The sequence below is a fragment of the Paramacrobiotus metropolitanus genome, unplaced genomic scaffold (assembly GCF_019649055.1).
Source record: "Paramacrobiotus metropolitanus isolate TYO unplaced genomic scaffold, Prichtersi_v1.0 Parri_scaffold0000011, whole genome shotgun sequence".
In the NCBI taxonomy this organism is placed as follows: Eukaryota; Metazoa; Tardigrada; class Eutardigrada; order Parachela; family Macrobiotidae; genus Paramacrobiotus; species Paramacrobiotus metropolitanus.
The window spans coordinates 1,246,451-1,267,080 of NW_026570231.1; the positions used below are offsets into that span (position 1 = coordinate 1,246,451).

At 40.3% G+C, this 20,630-nt stretch overlaps 6 protein-coding genes across 8 annotated transcripts; 3 read left to right on the forward strand and 3 right to left on the reverse strand.

Moving 5' to 3' along the window:
• Positions 1–11: 11 nt before the first annotated feature.
• LOC129583771 (protein SDA1 homolog) lies at positions 12–5,168 on the reverse strand. Its single transcript, XM_055475729.1, has 19 exons — positions 4,718–5,168; positions 4,172–4,375; positions 3,873–4,055; positions 3,726–3,791; positions 3,540–3,632; positions 3,396–3,473; positions 3,203–3,304; positions 3,037–3,106; positions 2,823–2,926; positions 2,699–2,756; positions 2,524–2,582; positions 2,385–2,461; positions 2,143–2,317; positions 1,969–2,074; positions 1,284–1,417; positions 983–1,152; positions 803–884; positions 563–718; positions 12–290 (listed from the first exon to the last, which is right to left on the reverse strand). The coding sequence occupies exons 1-19, from the start codon at positions 4,805–4,807 to the stop codon at positions 246–248; spliced, it is 2,052 nt and encodes a 683-aa protein (XP_055331704.1). The 5' UTR covers positions 4,808–5,168; the 3' UTR covers positions 12–245.
• Positions 5,169–5,337: 169 nt separating this feature from the next.
• LOC129583776 (uncharacterized) lies at positions 5,338–6,646 on the forward strand. The gene is made up of 3 exons (XM_055475736.1): positions 5,338–5,775; positions 6,120–6,176; positions 6,447–6,646. Exons 1-3 carry the CDS (start codon positions 5,463–5,465, stop codon positions 6,470–6,472), a joined length of 396 nt encoding a protein of 131 aa, XP_055331711.1. The 5' UTR covers positions 5,338–5,462; the 3' UTR covers positions 6,473–6,646.
• A 133-nt stretch (positions 6,647–6,779) lies between these two features.
• On the forward strand, positions 6,780–9,080 carry LOC129583772 (uncharacterized). The gene has a single exon (XM_055475730.1). The coding sequence runs from the start codon at positions 7,339–7,341 to the stop codon at positions 9,034–9,036; it is 1,698 nt and encodes a 565-aa protein (XP_055331705.1). The 5' UTR covers positions 6,780–7,338; the 3' UTR covers positions 9,037–9,080.
• Positions 9,081–12,562: 3,482 nt separating this feature from the next.
• Positions 12,563–13,378, reverse strand: LOC129583777 (mitochondrial import inner membrane translocase subunit Tim9-like). The gene is made up of 2 exons (XM_055475738.1): positions 13,148–13,378; positions 12,563–13,028 (listed from the first exon to the last, which is right to left on the reverse strand). The coding sequence occupies exons 1-2, from the start codon at positions 13,164–13,166 to the stop codon at positions 12,730–12,732; spliced, it is 318 nt and encodes a 105-aa protein (XP_055331713.1). The 5' UTR covers positions 13,167–13,378; the 3' UTR covers positions 12,563–12,729.
• A 131-nt stretch (positions 13,379–13,509) lies between these two features.
• Positions 13,510–14,454, forward strand: LOC129583775 (39S ribosomal protein L14, mitochondrial-like). Its single transcript, XM_055475735.1, has one exon. It carries the CDS (start codon positions 13,643–13,645, stop codon positions 14,138–14,140), a length of 498 nt encoding a protein of 165 aa, XP_055331710.1. The 5' UTR covers positions 13,510–13,642; the 3' UTR covers positions 14,141–14,454.
• Positions 14,187–17,382, reverse strand: LOC129583773 (uncharacterized). 3 transcript variants are annotated; one of them, XM_055475732.1, is made up of 8 exons: positions 16,971–17,382; positions 16,544–16,907; positions 15,876–15,994; positions 15,681–15,792; positions 15,462–15,623; positions 15,267–15,405; positions 14,829–15,024; positions 14,187–14,575 (listed from the first exon to the last, which is right to left on the reverse strand). In XM_055475732.1, the coding sequence occupies exons 1-8, from the start codon at positions 17,070–17,072 to the stop codon at positions 14,450–14,452; spliced, it is 1,320 nt and encodes a 439-aa protein (XP_055331707.1). In that variant the 5' UTR covers positions 17,073–17,382; the 3' UTR covers positions 14,187–14,449. The 3 variants fall into 3 exon arrangements, with proteins under 3 accessions (XP_055331707.1, XP_055331708.1, XP_055331706.1); XM_055475733.1 differs by having other exon boundaries at positions 15,267–15,393; positions 16,971–17,381; XM_055475731.1 differs by having other exon boundaries at positions 15,267–15,408; positions 16,971–17,381.
• Positions 17,383–20,630: the final 3,248 nt, after the last annotated feature.

Below are 20,630 nucleotides of genomic sequence, written 5' to 3' on the forward strand. Positions count from 1 at the left end.
TTATCATTTATACTGTTCTAACGAGTAAGTACATTAAACGTATCACGCACCGTGATGCCAGTCCGTGTTTTTAACCGCACTGATTTTCAAGAAATTCCAGCAAGCGCAGTTTTTTCTGAAGTCTATTTCAAAAGATCCACAAAACTTCGCATGCTATTTAAAAACCAACTGCGAAAGACTTAACAGCGTAGCTTAACAATGAGCGGACCATTAAGCGTCCACACCGGCGATTGAAGAAGTGTCCCTCACTTCCTCTTCAGCTGTTTCAAAAGAGCATTTCGAAAAGCAATCTGCAAACCAAAAGCACGAGCCATAAAGATATCAATCGTGAATCGTGATCGACAGCAACAGACTGCTAAGTATCGAAGATAATCGACACATTTATGTATTGTTCATGAGCTAAACCAACAATCATATGACAGTTACAATTGTAAGTGTATTTCCAAAATATGATCACAATACGTTTAAAAGCGCAATGCTTCTGGCAACATATCAAAGCGTCCACTTGCTAGTATCTGTCTTGTAAACGTTGTGCGATCACAAGGCCGCTATAAATTTTTACCTGCTTATCTCGGAAAGACCGCTTCTGTTTTCCTCGCATTTTTTGTTTCAACATCACAAAATTTTTCTTTCGTTGTTTCTGTTTATTGGTCGTACTGGCATGAGGATTCAGTTTTGGCTTAGGCTTCCCGAACGCACCACGATCTTCACGTGCAACCTAGAATTATTGCAGTCACTCACCTATTCAACTTTAAAAGATACCATAGTTAACATGAATAACCAGCTGTAGGAAAAGACGTACTTTAACACCGGCAACTTTCTCAGCTTTTGTCTCTTTAGGTTTTTTGGCCAGTCGTTCAATATCCGAAAGGGAAACAAATTCACTAAACGACAAAAGCACCACTGTCAGCAAAGTCGGAAATTAATTCGATCAAAAAGACGCCAGCGAAACTTTTTTGTATTTTTCGAAGTATACGCTCACCTAGGTTCCTTTTCAAAGCCTGCTTCAACGGCAGCCCGTTTTTTTCCTTTGTTAAGGCTCAAAGTTTCCGCAATTTTCTGCTTTTTAATCACATCAAACTCCTTTTGAGTAAGAAAACGTGTGGATGACACCACCGCTGCTTTTTCTGCACGAGCTTCTGCAGACAGTTCCTAAACAGGAAAAGGCATGTATGAACTATTATGCATTTCATTGAACTATGTATTATGAACAATTATGCATGCATACATTTCATGTATGAACTATTATGCATTTCATTCTAAAACGCATAGAGTAGTTGTACCTCAACTTCAGGATTTATGTAGCCTGTCGTTTCTTCGTTATCAGACTGGGCAACATCAACCCACTCTCCATCATCATTGTCAGCATCCTCATCCTCGCTGTCCGATTCCCATTCACCCTCAGCTTCATCAGCATCTATAAAGAATTAAAAAGTGCACGAGATGCCGACATACGAGAAACGTACAAGGTGAAAAAAAGGGACAAAAACGTAAACAAAAAACGTAAATAAAACGTAAAAGATCAGAGTAAAATCGTCGTTATTGCAGTAGCTATCCACAATACACCACCGCACAACCGGCTGGTCCAGAATTACGAGTACTACCATACCATACTGAACTCGTATAAAAACACATCATTAAAATGTTTCGTTGAAGAACTCACTCGCAAAATTCACAAAAAAGACTAAACGCAGAAAGTGAAAACAAAGTTCACATAATACCGTAAGAATCTCCTGGATACCTCAGTTTGAAAAACGCAGAAGATAATGAACGAAAAACTGTTTCATGGATAAATAAAAATATTTGTAACTATAAACATGGTATTTCATGCTGGCGGTATTTTCTGTAGATGTAGTTAAAACTTCACTTTGAATAAATCATTTGGAAAAGTTTTCATGATTTATAACGAGCCAGGATAAGTATTCTAGAATCCTTCTTGATCATTAGTTCGAATTTACGGAAGCGTACTCTCTTCGTCGGATGGCAACATTTCAGCCCCTTCTATATGCCCTTTAGCATTGGTTTCCCCAAAAGCTTTCAACTTAAGCTGATCCATAGTAAGCGTCGGCTTTCCCTGCAGTTTGAAAAAATCGAATAACTCCTAATTTGTAACCCATTTAATCGGTTTAATCATAAACTCACCCGATCTTTGCGTTTCAGCATGGACGGATCCACATGCCGATATAACTGCACCAAAGATCGGGCAGCACTCACTACATTTTTGTTGCGATATTTGCGATACTGTGCCAAGTCCTGTAACAGCTCTGGTGTCATGGCAAATGGACAGCGAGCGCACATCTCTCTTATGGAATTAAGCCTAAAACACAAGTACAAAAATTCCATTAAGGCGTTAGACGAAAAGTAATACACAGAAGGTGCTTTACCCAACAGCAATCACTTCCGCCGAATTTCTTTCTGCCACGAAATTATCTGCCACAACTTTAACCAGAGGTTGTGTCGTCTGTAATTACCAGCAAATCAAATAATAAGTGTTCATCAACTACGACTATCCAGAAAATTTACATCTGGAGGGACCATATCGTGCGTGGCTTGAGCAGCATACAAGAGAATTTTTGTAACTTCTGCAAGGAAAAAACCAAAATGAAAGGCAATGCACACACGTAAAAACAGATATTTTCCGATGTCAAAGGCACCGAAACTGCATAAACCACAAGACTTTTTGTATTCCGCGCTGTACCTCGCTGGTGTGGTTGAAGGAATCGCTGGACATACGGATAGAAATTCAGAACGACGAGCTGGAACGTCAGTGTGTTAATTTTATCAAGTGTTCGTTTTAGAAACCGCTTTCCACAACTGCGTACTTTATGAATCCCAATCATTCGGGAGATGAAATCCATAAACAACAATTTCGTTTCAAACTGCGCATTGCACTTCTCCATCTTTTTGTAAACTGCTTCCGCAAAACCTACAAAGATGCCATACAAAAAAATAAAGATTTATATCTACGTCTTCGAAATTTTAACCCACTCGAACATTACCGCGCATGCCTGAAGTCCTAAGAACAAAGTCGCTTACCTTGAGGATCATAAATCATACGCAAAGCAGAAAAATCAAAGATTTCTGCTTTCTTTTTCTTTGAGTTTTTCTAAAATCAAGAAAACACACTTATGAGGTTACATGCGTATGCGATTACAGTCAATAAAAATTCACCGGAATTACTAGTAATGCAAGAGTTACTTGCCTTAATCTGTCGCATTCCTCGCTCAAGACGTTTTTGACGTTTATTAGTTTTTTTGCCTACACGATGAGCCATCATCAGCTCTTTTGCTGTTTTCACGTCTCCCTGAAGTAAACAAACATAATAATAATAAAAGTTTTTTCCTGCAAAACGACAACAGTAAGAACTAGTACTGAGCGTACGACGAGACCCGTACTTCTGAATCACTTCCATCATCATCATTTTTTTTCGATTCATCAGTACTTGTAAAGAAGCGTAATGCAGTATGGATCAACTACCAAAAAAGAAAAGAAATATGTCACAGAAGATAACAAACTTGCAGACCCGCTGCACCACTAACCTTTGCAACATCTGAGAGGCATGCTTGTCCAATTATATTAACCGCCTTCTGATCTTTCCATACTGATTTCCGGTATAAATGTATCACAGATTCCTAAAAACAATAAACGTAGTGAGTGCTGAAATAAAAGGTATTAGTCAATAGCTCAAAGTTAGCCTTGCAATGCGGACTGCAAATTTTCCTTACCAGCGCCACCAATCCTACTGTTTGGTGTCCTTCCTTAATTTTTTCCAGGAATAAATTCTGTATCCTCTAAGAAAAAACAGCTAAGTTTCGCATGTTTTTCTGGAAAAATGATATGCAGCATTACCGGTGAGTCGTTGATAAACGTACCGAATTGACTTTCTGGTTCTTGTGTTTTGCATTCATTGCCTTGATCATGGACACAATTTGCTCCGACAGCATTGCACGAATGTGCTTATCTTGAGATTTTAGCATTTCAAAAAATAATGGAAGGATCTTTTCCGCGTCGACAATGCCACGCTTGTGCAAAAGCATCAGCCCTTTGCACAAAGCCTGCACAGACACATTGCAATTTTTCAATTGTAGTACAAATGCTACATATCAGCCATTTTAAACTGCAGTTTAGTATCAGATCATCGCCACAATGAAACCTTCACAACTGCACACACCTGCCGTGTTCCCGAACTGACGCTGTTGTAATGCTCTTTTAGAAATGTGTATATATTCTCCGAGAACTCCCTTGCTTTGTCCGGGTAGCAATGCGATACATGTGCGAGAAATAATATGAGGCTGTCAAAATGACCATGGTCCTCGTTTGGATTGCTGGCGTAGATTTTCAGGAAGGATTCAAACTGTCGCAGTTGCTGGGTATACTAAAAGAACATTCCACATATTAAACCACTAAAATTTAAGGAATAATATCACAAGCGAGTGACAAATGGTAAACCCAAGATCAGAAAATCTAACGAGCACTGCCACTGTGATACCATTGAGGCACTGACTGTATGGTGTTACCACTGTTACCGTGTTACGGTAAAGCATTTAACTTAATCGTTATTACTTACCCTTCTGCCTTATTTAAAAGAAATTAGCCTAGAACGAGGTACTAATAACAGCGAAGTATTTACAATTTCTACACCATTTAGTGCTATTCCGAAGCTTTATTACCGGCAATAAAAAATAATTAGCCAAATTGTGCGAACATTAGAAAGTACCTCTGATTCATAAGTAATGGGATCGCGCTTGATGAGGTTCTGAAGCTGCGGTAAATTTCCGCCGAACCGCTTTTCTGCTCTTGTTGCCATTTTAAATGGTCAGCCACGAACAGGCCGGGTTCGCACAAAAAACAAGTCGTCTAGCAGGATCCTATTCCCGCACGATCAAAGATGAATCAGGCCGGTTTCCACAACACCTCCGGGAGCTCACCATCAGAAAAAATTCAGTGCTCGTACGCGGTACGATGATAAATCACCGGGCAAAAATGCGCAACACCGTCGATAGAAGAACTAACGACCAAAAACTTTAAGGAATACCTTTTTTCAAGGGAGAATAAGAGCAGTATATTACTGAATTATAAATCCATAATCACTTCGAAATGCAATTAAAATTAATTTTCTCAGGCAAAAACTGAAACTTAAAAAATACTCGTATCGAATTAATTTTGGATCTCGGAAACAGCTGGCTTTCATACGTATTTACGCACTTCCGCTGCAGCCTGCAGTTGTGTTACAGAGTTCTTGCTGTAAGCGACGGTGCCAAACTAATCTTATTTCCTACGGCGTGGTATTTGATGGCTGTTCTTGCATTCCCTGTAACATAAATCCGACAAGTTTTGGGGTGTCGGGCTTAATATGCTGCTGCTATCTACAGTACTTGAGGCGCTAGTGTTTGTCTTTGTAAAAACAAATTCTGCGATTCCACAGAATTATCTTTTGACTTTGTTTTGGATCCCTGTAAACAATGGCTCCGGGACAGGCGGCCACACTGGACCCGATGTGCGCACCGGGAACGCTGCCGTCACGCGGTGGATCAGCCATGAATGCCCAAGCACTGCACGAACGATACGGTCCTAACTTTGGTCCTGGATCTACGGAATACGGGCGAATGGTGGATCGTCCAGGACCTGGACGTCCCTTGGTTGTCCCTTACACACGGACTGCGGAGATCTTGCAGTTTCCTTTTAGACTGCACTGGGAACGTAACTGGGTGTTCCGTTACATGTTCTTCGGTTGGCTCGCCGGATTTCCTATTATTTACAAGATTCATCAAATGGGTAAGTACTTACGGTTAAGAACTACTTTATTAAAATGGCATTCATCGTTACTGCTTTTTTATGGAGTTATCAGCGCATGGTGGCCTGTAGCGGCCGTCGCGAGGCCGACTTCGTATGCAATGGTGTAACTGATTATAACCTTTTTAGTGCAGTTATTGAATTCTGCGGCTTGTTTTGAAACGATGATACTAGTGATTAGTCTCACGTCATTCATTTAATAATTTCACATCCAGTTACAGTACTTCAAGCTTTGTTTATTAGTTCTCTTTTTCATGTAAAAATGTGAGGTAATGCATTATACGTTCGGTTTGTAAGTTTTTATCTCGTCGTTTATTGTATTATAGCTAACAGCCCCGAAAACGTGCAGAAGTGGAAGGAAATCCGAAAGAAATGGGTTGAAGGTAATTCTGATTCTCTTTTTGTAACACGAATATTGTTGGTGAACTTGTTGGTACAGTAAACTCGGTGAGATTGAACAACTGTAAATATTGAACGCCCGTACAGGAACCGGCGCGTCTCGTAAACTGCAAACGCTATTGCGAATATTGAACAGTTGCTTACATTAAACACTTTCAAGGAACCGTAGGTGTTCAAATTACACAGGTTTTACTGTATAATTTGACTTCATTTAATTAATGTCAGTTGGACTCAGTGGGCTTTCTTGTTTTCAGAGGCTAAAGGAAATGTACACCATTGATTCAAAGAAAATGTGCGCTACCACCCTGATGCTGATACTATGAGTGAGAGTGTTTTAGTATGTTCGGCTAGTTTTATGAAATACGATGTACTTCGGTAGCGAGTAGGCGAAAATTAATGTATTTGGAAATGATTGGTTTGATTCGGCTTAAATAAAGTCATGATATGAATCTGGCGATTTTATGCAGCTCTTGTGCTCTAGTTAGATTGTCACTATTTTGTAGTTTATAATAATCGGCAAGCAAAAAAGTTAGTATTCTGGAATACTGCGGTGTCGTCAGATCGGTGGCGAGTCGGTGACAGGATCATATGTGTAATCGTATCACTGAAATAACTGGATATCATCATGTCGCCGTCGCAAGACGTTAACCGCTCCGGGATGCCCTCATTTGAGCTCGTTGGATGGAAACTGGGAGCGTGCATTCATCGATTTTTTCAGATGTATAGTTAATAGTTGTACTTACTTTTGAAGCAAGCGTTACAGCTCCACTTTGCCGGAGTGTGGCGAATGATTCTACACTTCGGACAGTCGTGTCTCGTTTTGTTGCTAGATGCAGTGCGACTTATATATAATCGCTTGCTAAAATGGATCATTCTCTGAGTTCGCTCAGGCTTATTCGTAAAGCTAAATCATCTGCGGAGCCAGACAGCAGTTTGATTCGAAGAGGAATGCCGACTTTTGAGAAAAATTTGGCGACTGGTAGAGTACGTAACAGATCGCAAAATTTTGCCTGAATGCCGTCTAAAAAATTATCATTATTGTCCGTTTACGGTGTAGTACTGATGTACAAGGCGCAGTTATGTACACCCGATCAACGATGCTAAAATGATGTATAGCGGGTAGCCCTCGATTATTCAGTATTTATCATGGATAACAGCCAGGCAATTTTGGATATTAAGTATACCACCGCTCGGGAAATATACGCGCTGTCAAACGCTGGCGAAATCTCGATAACTGATTCGAGATGGGAATGCGCACTGGTCGCTGCAATTGCGAAGAATGACATACAGTTGATTGAAGCGATTCTTTGCTGCGGAATTCCAATGACCCATCCGATACTAAATATTATTTCTCCGGAACAAAAAGAAGTGGCGGCGTTATGCAAGAAATTCTACCCCGATATCTGGATGGCCGTGCGAACCGGAAACGTGAAACAAGTGCGATGCCTGGTAAACCTCTGGCATAAAGTTTCCCTGACTCGAAATGGTCGAACTCTTTTCCATTTTGCTGTGGACAATGCCAACCCATACATCATCAGTCTGATCGGCGGCATCGAAGCCACGATGGATATTGCGCATTTTGTTCTGGCCGGTGATCTGGAGCGGTTACGCGCCGTTCGGAGCAACGGTCGCTACATTAAAAGGACACTGAAGCATTTCGGCCACAGCTGTGCACCGATCCTGTATTTTGCCATTGTACAAAATGATTTTCAGTTGGTGGAAGAATTGTGCCTTTACTTCTGCTCTAAAGGTGATGACGAAATGTTGGACCAATACGGCGAAGATATTCCTCTTCTGTTCGTGGCCTTACAAAACGCTGTCGACACATCAATTGTCAATATTTTGGCATCGCATATGAATCGGCATCTGTCGAATGTGTGGTACCAGAGTAAAAATATTCTGCAGTTCAGTATTGACCTCCACGTTCCCGTGGAATGTTTTACCCAAATTTTGCTGCTGGGTGGCGGGAAACTCCTTGCCGAACGCGATGTATTCAACCGGTCTGTGATCGATTATGTAAAATCACAAGAAATTTGCCCAAAATTAGCCGAACTGTACCGGACAGCAGTTGACAATGTAGCGGAGGTGTGGATGCGTAACAAGACTGTCGATATCGGTTGGTTGGCGGGGAAAGGATTCGATTTTTCTGCCATAACATCGGATCAATCAAAGTATGGAGAAGTGTTAGTAAGCGTCCACCTTATACAGCAAACCATCTCTAGTATGAGCTTCTGCATCGATACCGGTAATTTTCAACAATTCTGCTATTTGGAAAGTCTCCCGATACCCACGGAGGAAGTGTGGCCGGATGTGGTGTGGTACGGTTGTCCAATTGGGACTGGTCAAACTCTGCTACACCGGGCGGTCGTTAAAAATCGCGCCGATTTTGTGGATCTCTTCTTGAATCACGCAAACGTAGCTGATATTCCCCTTGACAATTTTGGAGCATCCGCATTAAGCTACGCCTGTGCCGACAGTGAATGTGGCGAAATAGAGCGGAAGCTACTGTGCAGTGGATTTGGCGAATACAGCATGGATAAGACGGGACACGATTGTGCCTCGTACCGCATGAAGCGCGACACACCGGAAATGAAAGTTTTTCTGTCAGAACTCTCAACTGGCTATTACGGTGCATCGCTCTTGTCATTGCCATGGACCACTGATTCAGGCGCAATAATCCAGAACGGTAATAATATGCGTGACTGGGGATCCGTACCAACTGATGCCGGAAACAATGAGATACACGGCCTTGACGATGCTCACGATCGTACCACGCTTTACCCAAGGCGCTCTGTATCCGAATCAGTTGGGTCACAAAAGAATTCCTGGTGTATTATAATGTAAAATAAAATTGATTACCGTAATACGTTTAATGTTTTGCACTTACACTGCGACGTGCGAAATACAGACACGTTCGCAAGCCGCAAAAAAGCAATTCGATATAAATAAATAAATGCGTCGAATGGTCAACTGCTGAGATACAAAATAATTTTAATGATTTACAAATTTATTTACCTACTCACAGTAAATAGCATACTCGTACCTATTAAAAACATACACGCGTGTCTGTGCTCTGATCCAATCCTGCTGGAGGGCTGGGATCTGTGTTATTCACTTAATTCGGTTCATTATATGCACTTAGCGTCTCGCGCTCAGTAGCAGTGTTTACAGCGTTACACGTCTCGACATCCATTGGAATTTGTGGTTTCTTAGCGTGTGTGGCATCCGTTTTCCGCACTCAGATAATAAATGTTTTAAAAAAGCCATCCAAGTTATCACAATGTTCCTTTTATTGATAAAATTTACCATGTAAAGACTATAAGATAATATAAAATACTGGCACCTGCAAAAATATAGTAATTATGAGTTCCGTGTGAAGGATCAGCAACATTTAAATAAGTAGCTTGTGGATCTCGAGCCATAATGTTTCGTAGTTTTTTGTAATGCTTTGCTGAAAACTAATTAAGGAATATATTGCTGAACATATTACTGGAAAGGCGTATTATGATACTCCTACAGCAGCATAGTTAGTGAAATCAAGATGATAAGGCCCACCACAGTCCATTTGTAATGTTCTCCCGCTTGCCAAACACGCTAGCAAATAGCTCTAAAATTTTCAGCATAATAACGCGGTTCAAAAATAATATTCTTTTTGTCAGCAGAAACTTTTGACAGAACTAAGATGAAAACTCGGGTTATGACTATGCTGAAAACTACGATCAGCACTTATGATAATACTTTGATTAAAACTAACATTTGTACTCTGGTTTTCAAACTTGAGATAACTTGATATTTGCGAACTCTGACTACTGCTACCAAAAACCCAAAAGTTCCACCGTCCACAAAATATTATAAAACTAATTAAATTTATTTTTCATGTTCAGATGCGAAATGTGTTCAGCTAGAAAGGCATTATAACAGAAGTAATGTATCATAACAGAGCTTATTCCAGTTAAAGAATTAAAGAAAATGTACGAGTGTTATATAATATTTATTTTGTATTAGTTGTTTTTTTGGCAAACCAAAAGAGTGCTACAAATTAAGAATGGTGTAATTCCAAGCAGAAATACGACATTATTAATTTAAAGATTTTAACCTAAGAAGTCTTTGGTATTGTTTGCACATTTGACTTTGGCTCGACAATTATCAAAACAATTTTTTATCCTGTACGTCTGCGGAAATCTGCTGTCTGGAATCATTGGATTTGCTCAGATCTAACAGATAAATGTCGGTTGAGAAACCAGTTAAAAAAAAAGGCTGATTAAAAAGTTATTGCAGCATACCAAATTTTTGAGTTAATTATTTGCAAATAATTATGTAAGTTTTTTGTTTTAACTGTTTTTGGAAGTGACAAAAACGTTTGCGGGCTACGCTATCTTTTGTATACGCTGCCGAATAGCGAGCCTTTTCGAATTTGATGAAATTTATGTGAAAAGTTTTTTAGAACGTTATACGCAAGTATTCCGCTGGCTTGAAACTTTTATCAACACTACTATGAGCACTCGGGTTAAGATTCTGCTTTGAACTAGCATCACCACTCGGGTTCATACTCAGATCAAAACTAACATTAGCACTCGGGTTAAGACTTTTGCTAAAGCTAACAGATTTTTATCTTTACAACCAAATATACATTTAATAAGTGAATTTTTAGCTTCTGGACTAATTAATGTTGCGCTACACAAAAATAGTTTTTGCGAAATGTTTTATAAAGAGTAATTTTTAGTTGGAAACTTTGGCATGAAAAAAATTGGCCATAAAACATTTCGCCGACTCGTCACACAGACATTTCGGCATGTTACTGTAGTGCAAACGTTTTCTGTGTACGCTTCAGTTGAATAATCACATTTGAATGTGTTGTTTCATGTTGTCTTGTGCTTCCCTGTTTTTTTTGCATATTTCTTGCTTTTCTCTAATATTTTTTTGTGATTTTTATAAGCTTGTTGGCTTTTTCGGCTTGCTTTAGTTTAATATATTTTTGTAGATTGCATACGTTTTCTAACTTCTCAAGTGATTTTAAAATTTGGATTTCTTAGATTTGAAGCTGAAATAGCCGCGTGCCAAGATTTCGCTATGCTAAAATGAATTTATAGTAAAGTGTCTTATGTCGATATGTCCTTATGCCGAAATGTACGTACATCATGCGGCTATCCCTTGCGTAGATACTACTGAAAAAATTTTAACTGAAAGCGTTAAGTTTAGTCTTTTTAAATAGCAAAGATAAAGATGAAAACGTTTTCGCTGCGAAAATTTACTTGAGTAATATTTCTGCAGAAAATTTGCCGAAAAAATCTGAAGTCAGTTTGTCGAATGGGGAATTGTTAAAGCCAAGCAAAACGATTGTTAAGCTGAGCGTCTGCTTCCCACAATTTTAACAAGAGCCTTAATCAGAGTGCTGTTCTTAGTTTATAACTGATTATAAACCTTCGTAATCATGTTAGTTCAAATCGAAGTCTTAACCCGAGTGCACATGTTAGTGTCGTTAAAAATTTTACTTGACTGTAGGTTGTAAGGTAAATTCGGGTTTTCAAGCTTCTTTTGTAATTTCCGGTCTTCTTATTCTTTGCGGGCGCGATTTGCAATATCCGTTTAATAAGTTTGGAAAAAAACCGACAGAGAAAAATTTCATTGCGTGGCTGAACTTGCTTAAATACTGTACGCTGATACATCGTACGCCTGGTTGCTTTGTTTAAATTTCTTTTCAGGTGAAAAATGATAGCACAGCTGGGATAAAATAAACATTCATGAACATTCATAAGAAGTAGTGCAACAGAGAATGCAGATTTGTGGATGAGTGGATAAGTTGCGCTGTACACATCAAGGTTCCTCACACTTGGATAAGAACCAATTTGAAAATGCGCATTTACGATTGCAATTTAAAAATTGATTATAGGTAGTCGGCGATGATTTTCACTTGTTGAGGTCCGAAATAAAAAACTTTAATTTTACCTTGTTTGATCAAACTTAGACTTTGCACAGCGACAGTTTCCAATGGATTTCATGCGAGAGTGGACGTGTAATTGCTGTACTAAGCACGAGACGTTAAGTGCACAAAATGAACCGAATTAGGTGAATAACTCAGATCCCAACCCTCCAGCAGGATCGGATCAGAGCACAGGCACGCGTAAAACATACTGTGCTCGAATCATCGTATGTGACTCAGGAGACTTATAGAATGGAAAATTAAAATAAAGCATGTAAACTTAACTTGTTAGTTCTCACGATGGATGCGTTTATCTATAGTCTTGCAAAAGTAATATAAACCCACTTTGATTTCGTCAGTCGTTTATGGAAGCCGTTTTATACACATTTAAACGGAAACAGTTAATTTTAGGATCAAATTCTTTTTAATAATGCGCTCAATACACTGTACTCGGTTCCTACATACTTTATGCCCGGCACTGCAACACAAATCAAAGCGCAGAACATCGGGGTTAAAATTAAAAACTCACCAAACCCAAACATTTTTCCGCAAACATTCTTATTTCCCATTCACCACTGAGGCACAAGATTACATACGCGTATTTGTGAAAAAAACAGCTACTGCTTGGCAGGAAAGTGTCCAGCCTGCTGGGCAACTGCGAGTGCTGCTTCATTCTGTAACGTCTGATATTCCTGAAACCGCATGGACACTCTTTGGTTAAGCTTAAGGTACTTTTCCACACAATTCAGTGAGCAGGAATCTTCGGGATCCAGGACTTTGCGCGTTGTGAAATCATGTACACAACTGTTGAAACACAGCTCGCTCAGCTTGTTATACGATAAGAGAAATTCCCGCAACTGCTTGACTTGCTCCTGCTGTTGCTGCATTAGCACATTATCTGGCTGCGGAGAAGGTTCTGCCACAAAAATAAAACAGAAAGATTGAAACATTGCGCTGTAATAAAATACATACAAATCATACATTAACTACCAATTCTGAATAAGACGTATATATCGGCTCATAACAATAACTCACTTGTGCTGGAACCCCACATGACAAAATTTTCCGGTCTTCCAAATACCAACAAAGTGCAACAGTCTGAGTTATGACAATCTTATGCCGAACGCAAGCTTTCTTCGAATATACTAAGTACCAGTAAGCTGAGCAAAAACCAGCAGATATTGGAATAATTTATTAACGATAAATTACTGGGAATACTCATAAAATTTGGAAAAACAAAAACTCACAAGTACTTGTGCAGTAAGTACTTACTCGTATGATTGCATAAAATAATAAACGCCAGTCAGAGTGCATTCTCGATTGTCCGACGTCTACGGGTGGTCGTCATAAACTACAGTACGGTATTTCTAGAGAGTAGAGACTGTCTGTTTCACGAGACCTCGCTACCTGCAAAATGTAGCTTCCTGCAAAATGTAGTTTACTTAATTAAACTTTAAGTTCAGAATTTTTGTTAGCTGCAAGAGCAAGTTCCATTTGTAATCTGTTAAAGTTCTTTGCATCCTTGGCGCGATGGCCTTCACAGAACTTCTTTCACGAACTTTATCGTGTACTTTCCGCTCCTTGATAGCGAAACCACCATGGAATGGCTTGGGTTCTGCTTACATGCGACCATTTTCTACATCCCATCCACTGGAAATGGTCCAGAAGTTAACTCGCATGCGAGTTGTGGATAACAGTGCTATCGGCCAACAAGCGATGGCTGCCGGAAAGCCACCCAAAGTGATTCATGTGTATCGACGACAGATTCGGAGAAAACGTCGGGCGACGGGTACCATTGGGCACAAGGTCCTGGTTGCAATCATGGGACAGAAGAAGCGTGGATACGTTGTTGGTGTTGCTCGAGAACAGGAAGACCAAATCCCCCGATTCGATACCAATAATCTGGTTTTGGTGGACGATAACGGATCGCCGCTGGGAACTCGGATTACGGTGCCTATTCCTATGTTACTACGATCCAAAACCGGTGACATTTCCAAGATTCTGGCCATTGCGACAAAGTTTGTGTAATCGTAATTTCGCCATCGATTATCCACATATACCAAAGCATTTGAAATTTTTCATTTCTGACCAGTTTTTTGGGAGCCGTTTATTACGTGTTCAAACAATTTGTCACAGCCTTAATTTGGAAGCAATCGAATATGTAAACTATCTAATGCGTTAGTCAGCTAGTGGGATTTGCAGGGTGTACAGTAAATAAAATCTGTTATAAAAAATAAACAATCCGTAAAACAAAAGGGCATATGCTCATATAAAATCGTAAAAGAAGTAAAACCATATAAAAATTATCCGGTAAAGATTATCATCACAGTCCCAGCATCAGAAAAAAGATTTCCTCCACACACACACAGCATAATGGAGCTTCACTGCAACTCCAAGGCTGAGGCCAAACATATCAATAAATTGATTCCGGTTAATGCAGACCAGAGATGCTCCGGTTAAACGCTGAAACACATCATTTTACGTTAGAATGCTGCTGAACTTGACTTCAATTCAGATTTTTTGTGATCTTTCAAAACTTGAAGTCGAAGACTGAACTTGAAGACTGAAAATAAACTTGAAGACTGAACGATTTTCTGACAGCTGAGGTCGAAAATCCCACAAAGTTCAACATTACAGTTCTTCTACAATAATATTGTACGCTCACCCTGCAATTAAAGAAATACTTCATCAGTTAAAGTGAAAATTAATTTCTTACGTTGTTACGGATTAACTCCGCAAGTTGCGGATTGGAATCGGCAAACTGCGCAGCGCATCTGTCGGATGTCCATTTTGCAAGCTCACGCCGATGCCGCCTTATCTCTTGGCATTCTCGAAGTTCCTCTTCACGCAACTGTTCTTCCACTTTCTGTTTCGCAGGCTGCCAGTCTTCGTACTCCTCCGGCGCTAAGTTGCTAACATTGCAATCGAAAACTCAATAACGTCATCGTTACGTGACTTACGTCAAGCTTTCCGAAACTTGCGAAAGGTAAAAAATTACCAAAATTGTCCAAAAATAAAATCATTTGCAAGACCAATATTCAAGTTTATAGTGTTGCATAATCCTTTGTTTAATTATGATCCAAAAGGTAATAAATGTAGCATTGAAGGTGACTGACTACAGGCTGCAGAATCATTGTCTGTGAGAGACTGTTACCCTTTCAACAAATTTCCATAAGTACTCGGTCCGGGCACAGCCCCACTGATCATATCTTCATATTCATGGGCAATGGAAACTTTCACCACAGACGAGGTATCTGGTGGTTGCGGTACAGCATTTCCGCCTGGGATGAACACTACTGTCATATTAAAAATAAGAATAAAAATAGGTAGAAACCATCTTGTCGTTTACCATCGGCATCTTTGCCATTTTTCAACAAACATCCTAGTCCATTCTCCACCGATCTTTCTAGTGAAATCTTTTCATTGGTCACGGCTACGGTAACCAATGGGTATGACTCGGGTGGAGGAATACAGGTCTCCGCCTGTAGTTTACAACGGTAGCACATCCAGTCTACATCAAACAGTTAATCAAGATTACGCTAACCGACACCAATATATAAGCACGCACTCGGAGCAAAACACCGATTCCGTCCTTTGAGTTCTTCGGAGTTGGGATCAACAGGTGGGAAGTTGCAGCGCAAATGAAACAACGAATCGCAACGAGGGCATATAATCATGTTCTGAAAAATACAATATTCACAGTAATAATAATACCATCGGTCGGCTGCTCGGACAACGGAATGAAATAAAACTGAAGAGTTACTCTATCTGTAAAAGCATTTCCTTTTCCGCACGTGGCACATCTTTTGCATTCACGGCACTTGAACCGATCTCTTATCAACGAAACGGTGTCCTTGCTGTATGGAAGACAGTCGGCGTGTGCTAAAAAAAATTAACAAGTGTATTTGCGAAAAGAAAAATATAACCAATGGATTCAAAAACCATTTTTTCGGAACCCACTTATACCGGCGTCAATCTAGTTCTACTACCTAAGTATTTTCACCATGCAGTGGCACCAACCCAGAAAATCACCTTTAAAACTTCAAGAACTTTTCCGATCAGCAACGAAAGCTCGATGAAAAACCAAAGCGCTGACAAGTTTATAGGCAGACAATAATTAATAAGAAACAAATTTTAAATCACACCGCTTAAACAAACGCTTTCAGTTTTACCAAAAACTTCGACAATCCATATACAGCTGCTAGCCTGACAGATGTATTTATTTACCGAATACTCAATACCGTGTTCATGTTAGTTGTCGCTGCAACAACCAATAATGTCTATTTTCCGCCGTATATATTGTGACGAAAAAATTAATAAAATATTTACATTGCCCTGATCGGTCCTGTTGCATGACCAGAAAAATCCAAATCCACAAAGGTCGAAAGAAAACTGTTATGCATTAAGCCCTTACAGTACGTAGTTCCTCACCTATGTATGAGCAATTACGACCACAGCAGCGCAATACCGTTCCGGCCTTCCCATTTATTACAGAAGTGGTTGCGTTGCAAACGCAACATATCGGATCAGGGATTGGTATATCGATGATTTTTTCAGGCTGCAACAGAATCTCCTCTTCGGGCGCCTTCCCGTTCACACCCGTAAGAGCAGGAGGAATCTCCGTATCGCATGCCAACAACTGTTGTTCCTTGTTAATCACCGCCGCATGAAGGGGTTTTGTCGACACTTTGTTTCGCGGAGTCTTCGGTTTGACCGAAGTGTCATCGCTTGAATGTTTGGGCGCAGGCGTGGCAAAATCCTCGACGAAATCGGGTCCCAATGATTTACGGACACGCTAAAACATGACATGACATTCTGCATCGTACACAGCTGCACTCAAAAATTTCCTTTAACTCACTTTACGACTGCTTTCCCGGGTAGGAAGAATAACAACTGGCGGTTTGGTAGAAGCTTTAGCTCTTTTAGATTGGATTTCTTTCTTCGCAATTGGCGGATCCATTGTCAGAAATCGGTGGCTGTTTAGGGAATCCCACACGCCGAAGGCCCAATTCAATACAGTACGTACGAACACTACACAAGTTCGGTGCGGAATGCGTTGTTAAGGCACCTAGCCAGTTTAATCAACTAATTTACTTGTTAATGCACACATGGTATAAACTATAAACTGGTTTCAACTACAGTAATTAATCAATAATCAACATAAACGGCACAAAAGCTACCAACTTCTGTCAAATCTTTGAAACCAAAAGAACACTCCCTGCAGTCAGCGGGAGCACCACAACAATACGCTATCTGACTACTGAGAAAAACGCTTCGCGCTATCTGTCTCAGTGCCAGACTGCCAGTTGTGTTCCACTTCGCACTGGGATGAGACTGCAGTTGCACGGCAAACTAAAACACCCAGTCAGTCACCAGTGGCGGTAAGCTCCGTCGCCAAAACTTAACCATATGATTGATGATGATAAATATGCCGATTGCTGATAAAAAGTGAAACTTTAGCGGCAAAATGGCACTTTTAACACAAGAAATTTGCTGAATATTTTTGACAGAATGCTACCGTAGCATTTAACAGTTCTAAGACAGTAAAAACTTCATGACCTACACCCTTCACAACGCTTTCATCCAGTCATACGTAATGTAAATGTGTAAATATCTGTAGTCAGTACTGTGCTGTCGCTTTAGTCGGCACTCGGCGAGTCGGCAGCATCTCTGGAGAACAAGAGGCCAGGAGCTGCTGATGAAAGAAAAACGTGCAGTCTCACGTACGGACCATCACTGACTGGAGGGTGCGGCCCGGACCTGTACCAACGACTGAGTATAATCCCGGCCGGCAGTGGGCCGATGACGCCAAAGCGATGGCGCCAAAGGAAGCAATGTGGCCGGATAAAATCTACAACCGTGGCGATTTTGAAATCCTATTGTAGAAGTCGATACTTTTCAAGAAAACCAACACGAGGGGACGCCATGGCCACTTGACGTACTATGGTAACGCTATCCGTGGAGAGCTGAACCGCCCGAACGTGACACCACGGCGAGGTCACGTCGATTGGAATCGAAAGGCGTATGATGCCGTTTTCCTGACATTAACGATACTGAAAATCCTGTTTAATCTGATAAAATAACTTCTGGCGGCATATATGACATATATGGCGGTAATATAATAATTTAAATGAAATAATTTAAATAATTCGAATACGATAATTTTCGTTGACCGGGCGGATGAGCGTGGAACTGCATATATGGCCACCATGGTTCCATGCAGTTGCAAGTTTAGCGCGGGACGGAAACGGACTACTTATGAATGTCGGTAAGCGGTCATGAAGGGCGCCTTTGCATAATGGGTGGAAAATAACCGAACCGCAAGCTCCCGGAATCTCCTCTACTGATCATGATGCTTGGCACGCGGCCGGATGAACACTTTCCCACTGAGATGTAACCTGCCGCACTATCGATGTCGTCTTATACGAGTATAATTAGTGTCTGTTCGTACACTGCCGCGACTTCCACTCACGCCAGAGCAGCATTAGCACAAGGCGATCGAGCGAGACATGCAAGATCCTAGCATCTCCCAAGGACTATTTGTTCTTAGTGTCACCGGTGGGAGCCGGCTTCTTGGCCTACAAGTAAGGACCATTCAGACCAGAATTCGAAGCCACCCGGTTTATATAATGAACTAAGAAACGCATTCAACGAAATTTCAGCTGGGAACAGGGGGAACGCTAGCAACAAAGTATCTGCGTCAACGGATCATATCAGCAAAGAAATCAGTAACCACTGGTGTCTTACTGTCTTGATAGTAATTGACATTGAGCCGTTCTACATCTATACTTTGAAGTATCCATTGTACATACAGATACTATTTATAATAAATGCATTATTATCTTTTAATTCAATTTCAAAGCAGTAGTGTCTGGTTCATCAGTGTGATTTGAGAATCGTATTAAAGGATAGTGGTACCCAACTTTATTAAAGGCGTTTAATGTATGTAAATCACTCTGTGAATTGTGCACTTCGCGGTGTTACGAACATTGGAGTTTATGTTTATCAAAGCAAAGCGCTGCTGCATACTGCGGAATGGTGTGGAGAAGCTGACAAACATAACCATTCCGGCGTTTCCGATGTTCACTGGACTTGGATGGCCCTTCCGGTGTGACTGCGAGGTTTGGGAACGCAAGCGCAGAGCAGCTAGCTGCACATAAAATAAAATATAATATGCAGCCCGAAAGGTAGTGTAGCTACTGTATATAGGTACAATATACAATACCTAGATAATAATGTACGCCGTACACGTAATTCTTCCTCCCTTCAAGACCCTGTATCTTTCAGGCTTCAGGGAATGGCGAAAACACTAAATATAAGTAACAAAGCGATAGTCTGCATCCCCAACAAATAGACACATCCCAGACATTTATCAATTCCAGTCATGTTAATTTTTTTCGTTTGATTCATTGACATGAGGTCGTGAAGTTCTGTCGTTAAGGTAATGCTTTGCGCATTTGCCGTTTTTGGATTTTTTCGCAACCAGCGATTAAAATTATACAGACGCCGTAAGTACAAGTGCTGTACTTCAAAGTTTGCATCGCCGAACCATTTTCGGATCATCCCTAATCGGCTGCTAGCTTGATGCTCAAGACTTTCGTAAAAATATCAAGCAACATGAACCCAAGCTTCAAAAATGTACAGAGTACGTGTTTTTGTAACTTTGGACCATATCAGTAGGATTCTATTGTGGCCGGGATTCGCGACGAGTCGGCGACCACGAGTTGTCGCAAACTCATGATCACTTGTCAACCAAAAAAAACAGCATATTACTGTAACTGAGCACACCAAGACATACTTAATTATACATATCACAATACGAAGTGTCGCATCGCAGTTTCAGATTTTATGGACTTATGGTACAGGCATTTCTAATGTTTGCAATTACAATAATACAATTAATTTCATACCATGCCTCGATTGTTTGCGTATGTTTGTATAGTATTCATCACAATGCATCATCATTAATACAACAGTTAAATTAAAATTAATTATGCAGAATTATTTAGTGGTTCAACTTTCAAGGAATTTTCACAAGTCTTTGTTATGAAGGACGAGATTGGTTAAGTACAGTATTAAGTATAGCGGCCACTATATAGATATTAGCCGTAAACGGTACTAGGTAGTTAAGAGTAGGTAGGTAACGATAAGAACCACAGAATGGAGACAGTAGATACAAGTTATGGCAGAACCTACAGTAGTGAAACGAGGGTACTGCATTAAGGCGGCCGAAAAAGAATTCACCGGCCGAAACCGAAGGTTACTATAGTACATTTTTGCAGCGCATAAAGAATAAATTAATTAAAGAAACGTATTTGGAAACCTTTTTTTGGGTTAGTAAAGGCTAAGATTAGTTGTAAAGTACTAATAATTAGGTATCAATTATATAATTCAAATAATTTAATTTTTACATGAGCTGTGAGTGTGTGAGAGTGCAGTGAGTTTCGTGTGTTTTTCCCCGTGAACTGTGCTTACGGACGCCATGGGTCGAGTCTGCTGTTTCTCGCAACAAAAAATC

Bases quoted from the DNA above. Each gene is read 5' to 3' on its own strand.
- LOC129583771 (XM_055475729.1), bottom strand. From the start codon at position 4,807: ATGGCAACAAGAGCAGAAAAGCGGTTCGGCGGAAATTTACCGCAGCTT. The intron at 2,757-2,822 runs GTACGCAGTTGT...CTGACGTTCCAG, and splicing joins GAATGATTGGGATTCATAAA to CTCGTCGTTCTGAATTTCTA. The intron at 2,075-2,142 runs GTGAGTTTATGA...TTCAAACTGCAG, and splicing joins TGCTGAAACGCAAAGATCGG to GGAAAGCCGACGCTTACTAT.
- LOC129583776 (XM_055475736.1), top strand. From the start codon at position 5,463: ATGGCTCCGGGACAGGCGGCCACACTGGACCCGATGTGCGCACCGGGA. The intron at 5,776-6,119 runs GTAAGTACTTAC...ATTGTATTATAG, and splicing joins TTACAAGATTCATCAAATGG to CTAACAGCCCCGAAAACGTG. The intron at 6,177-6,446 runs GTAATTCTGATT...TCTTGTTTTCAG, and splicing joins CCGAAAGAAATGGGTTGAAG to AGGCTAAAGGAAATGTACAC.
- LOC129583772 (XM_055475730.1), top strand. From the start codon at position 7,339: ATGGATAACAGCCAGGCAATTTTGGATATTAAGTATACCACCGCTCGG.
- LOC129583775 (XM_055475735.1), top strand. From the start codon at position 13,643: ATGGCCTTCACAGAACTTCTTTCACGAACTTTATCGTGTACTTTCCGC.
- LOC129583773 (XM_055475731.1), bottom strand. From the start codon at position 17,072: ATGGATCCGCCAATTGCGAAGAAAGAAATCCAATCTAAAAGAGCTAAA. The intron at 15,793-15,875 runs GTAACTCTTCAG...TGTATTTTTCAG, and splicing joins GAAATGCTTTTACAGATAGA to AACATGATTATATGCCCTCG. The intron at 14,576-14,828 runs GTAAGAAATTAA...GATGTGTTTCAG, and splicing joins CGGAGTTAATCCGTAACAAC to CGTTTAACCGGAGCATCTCT.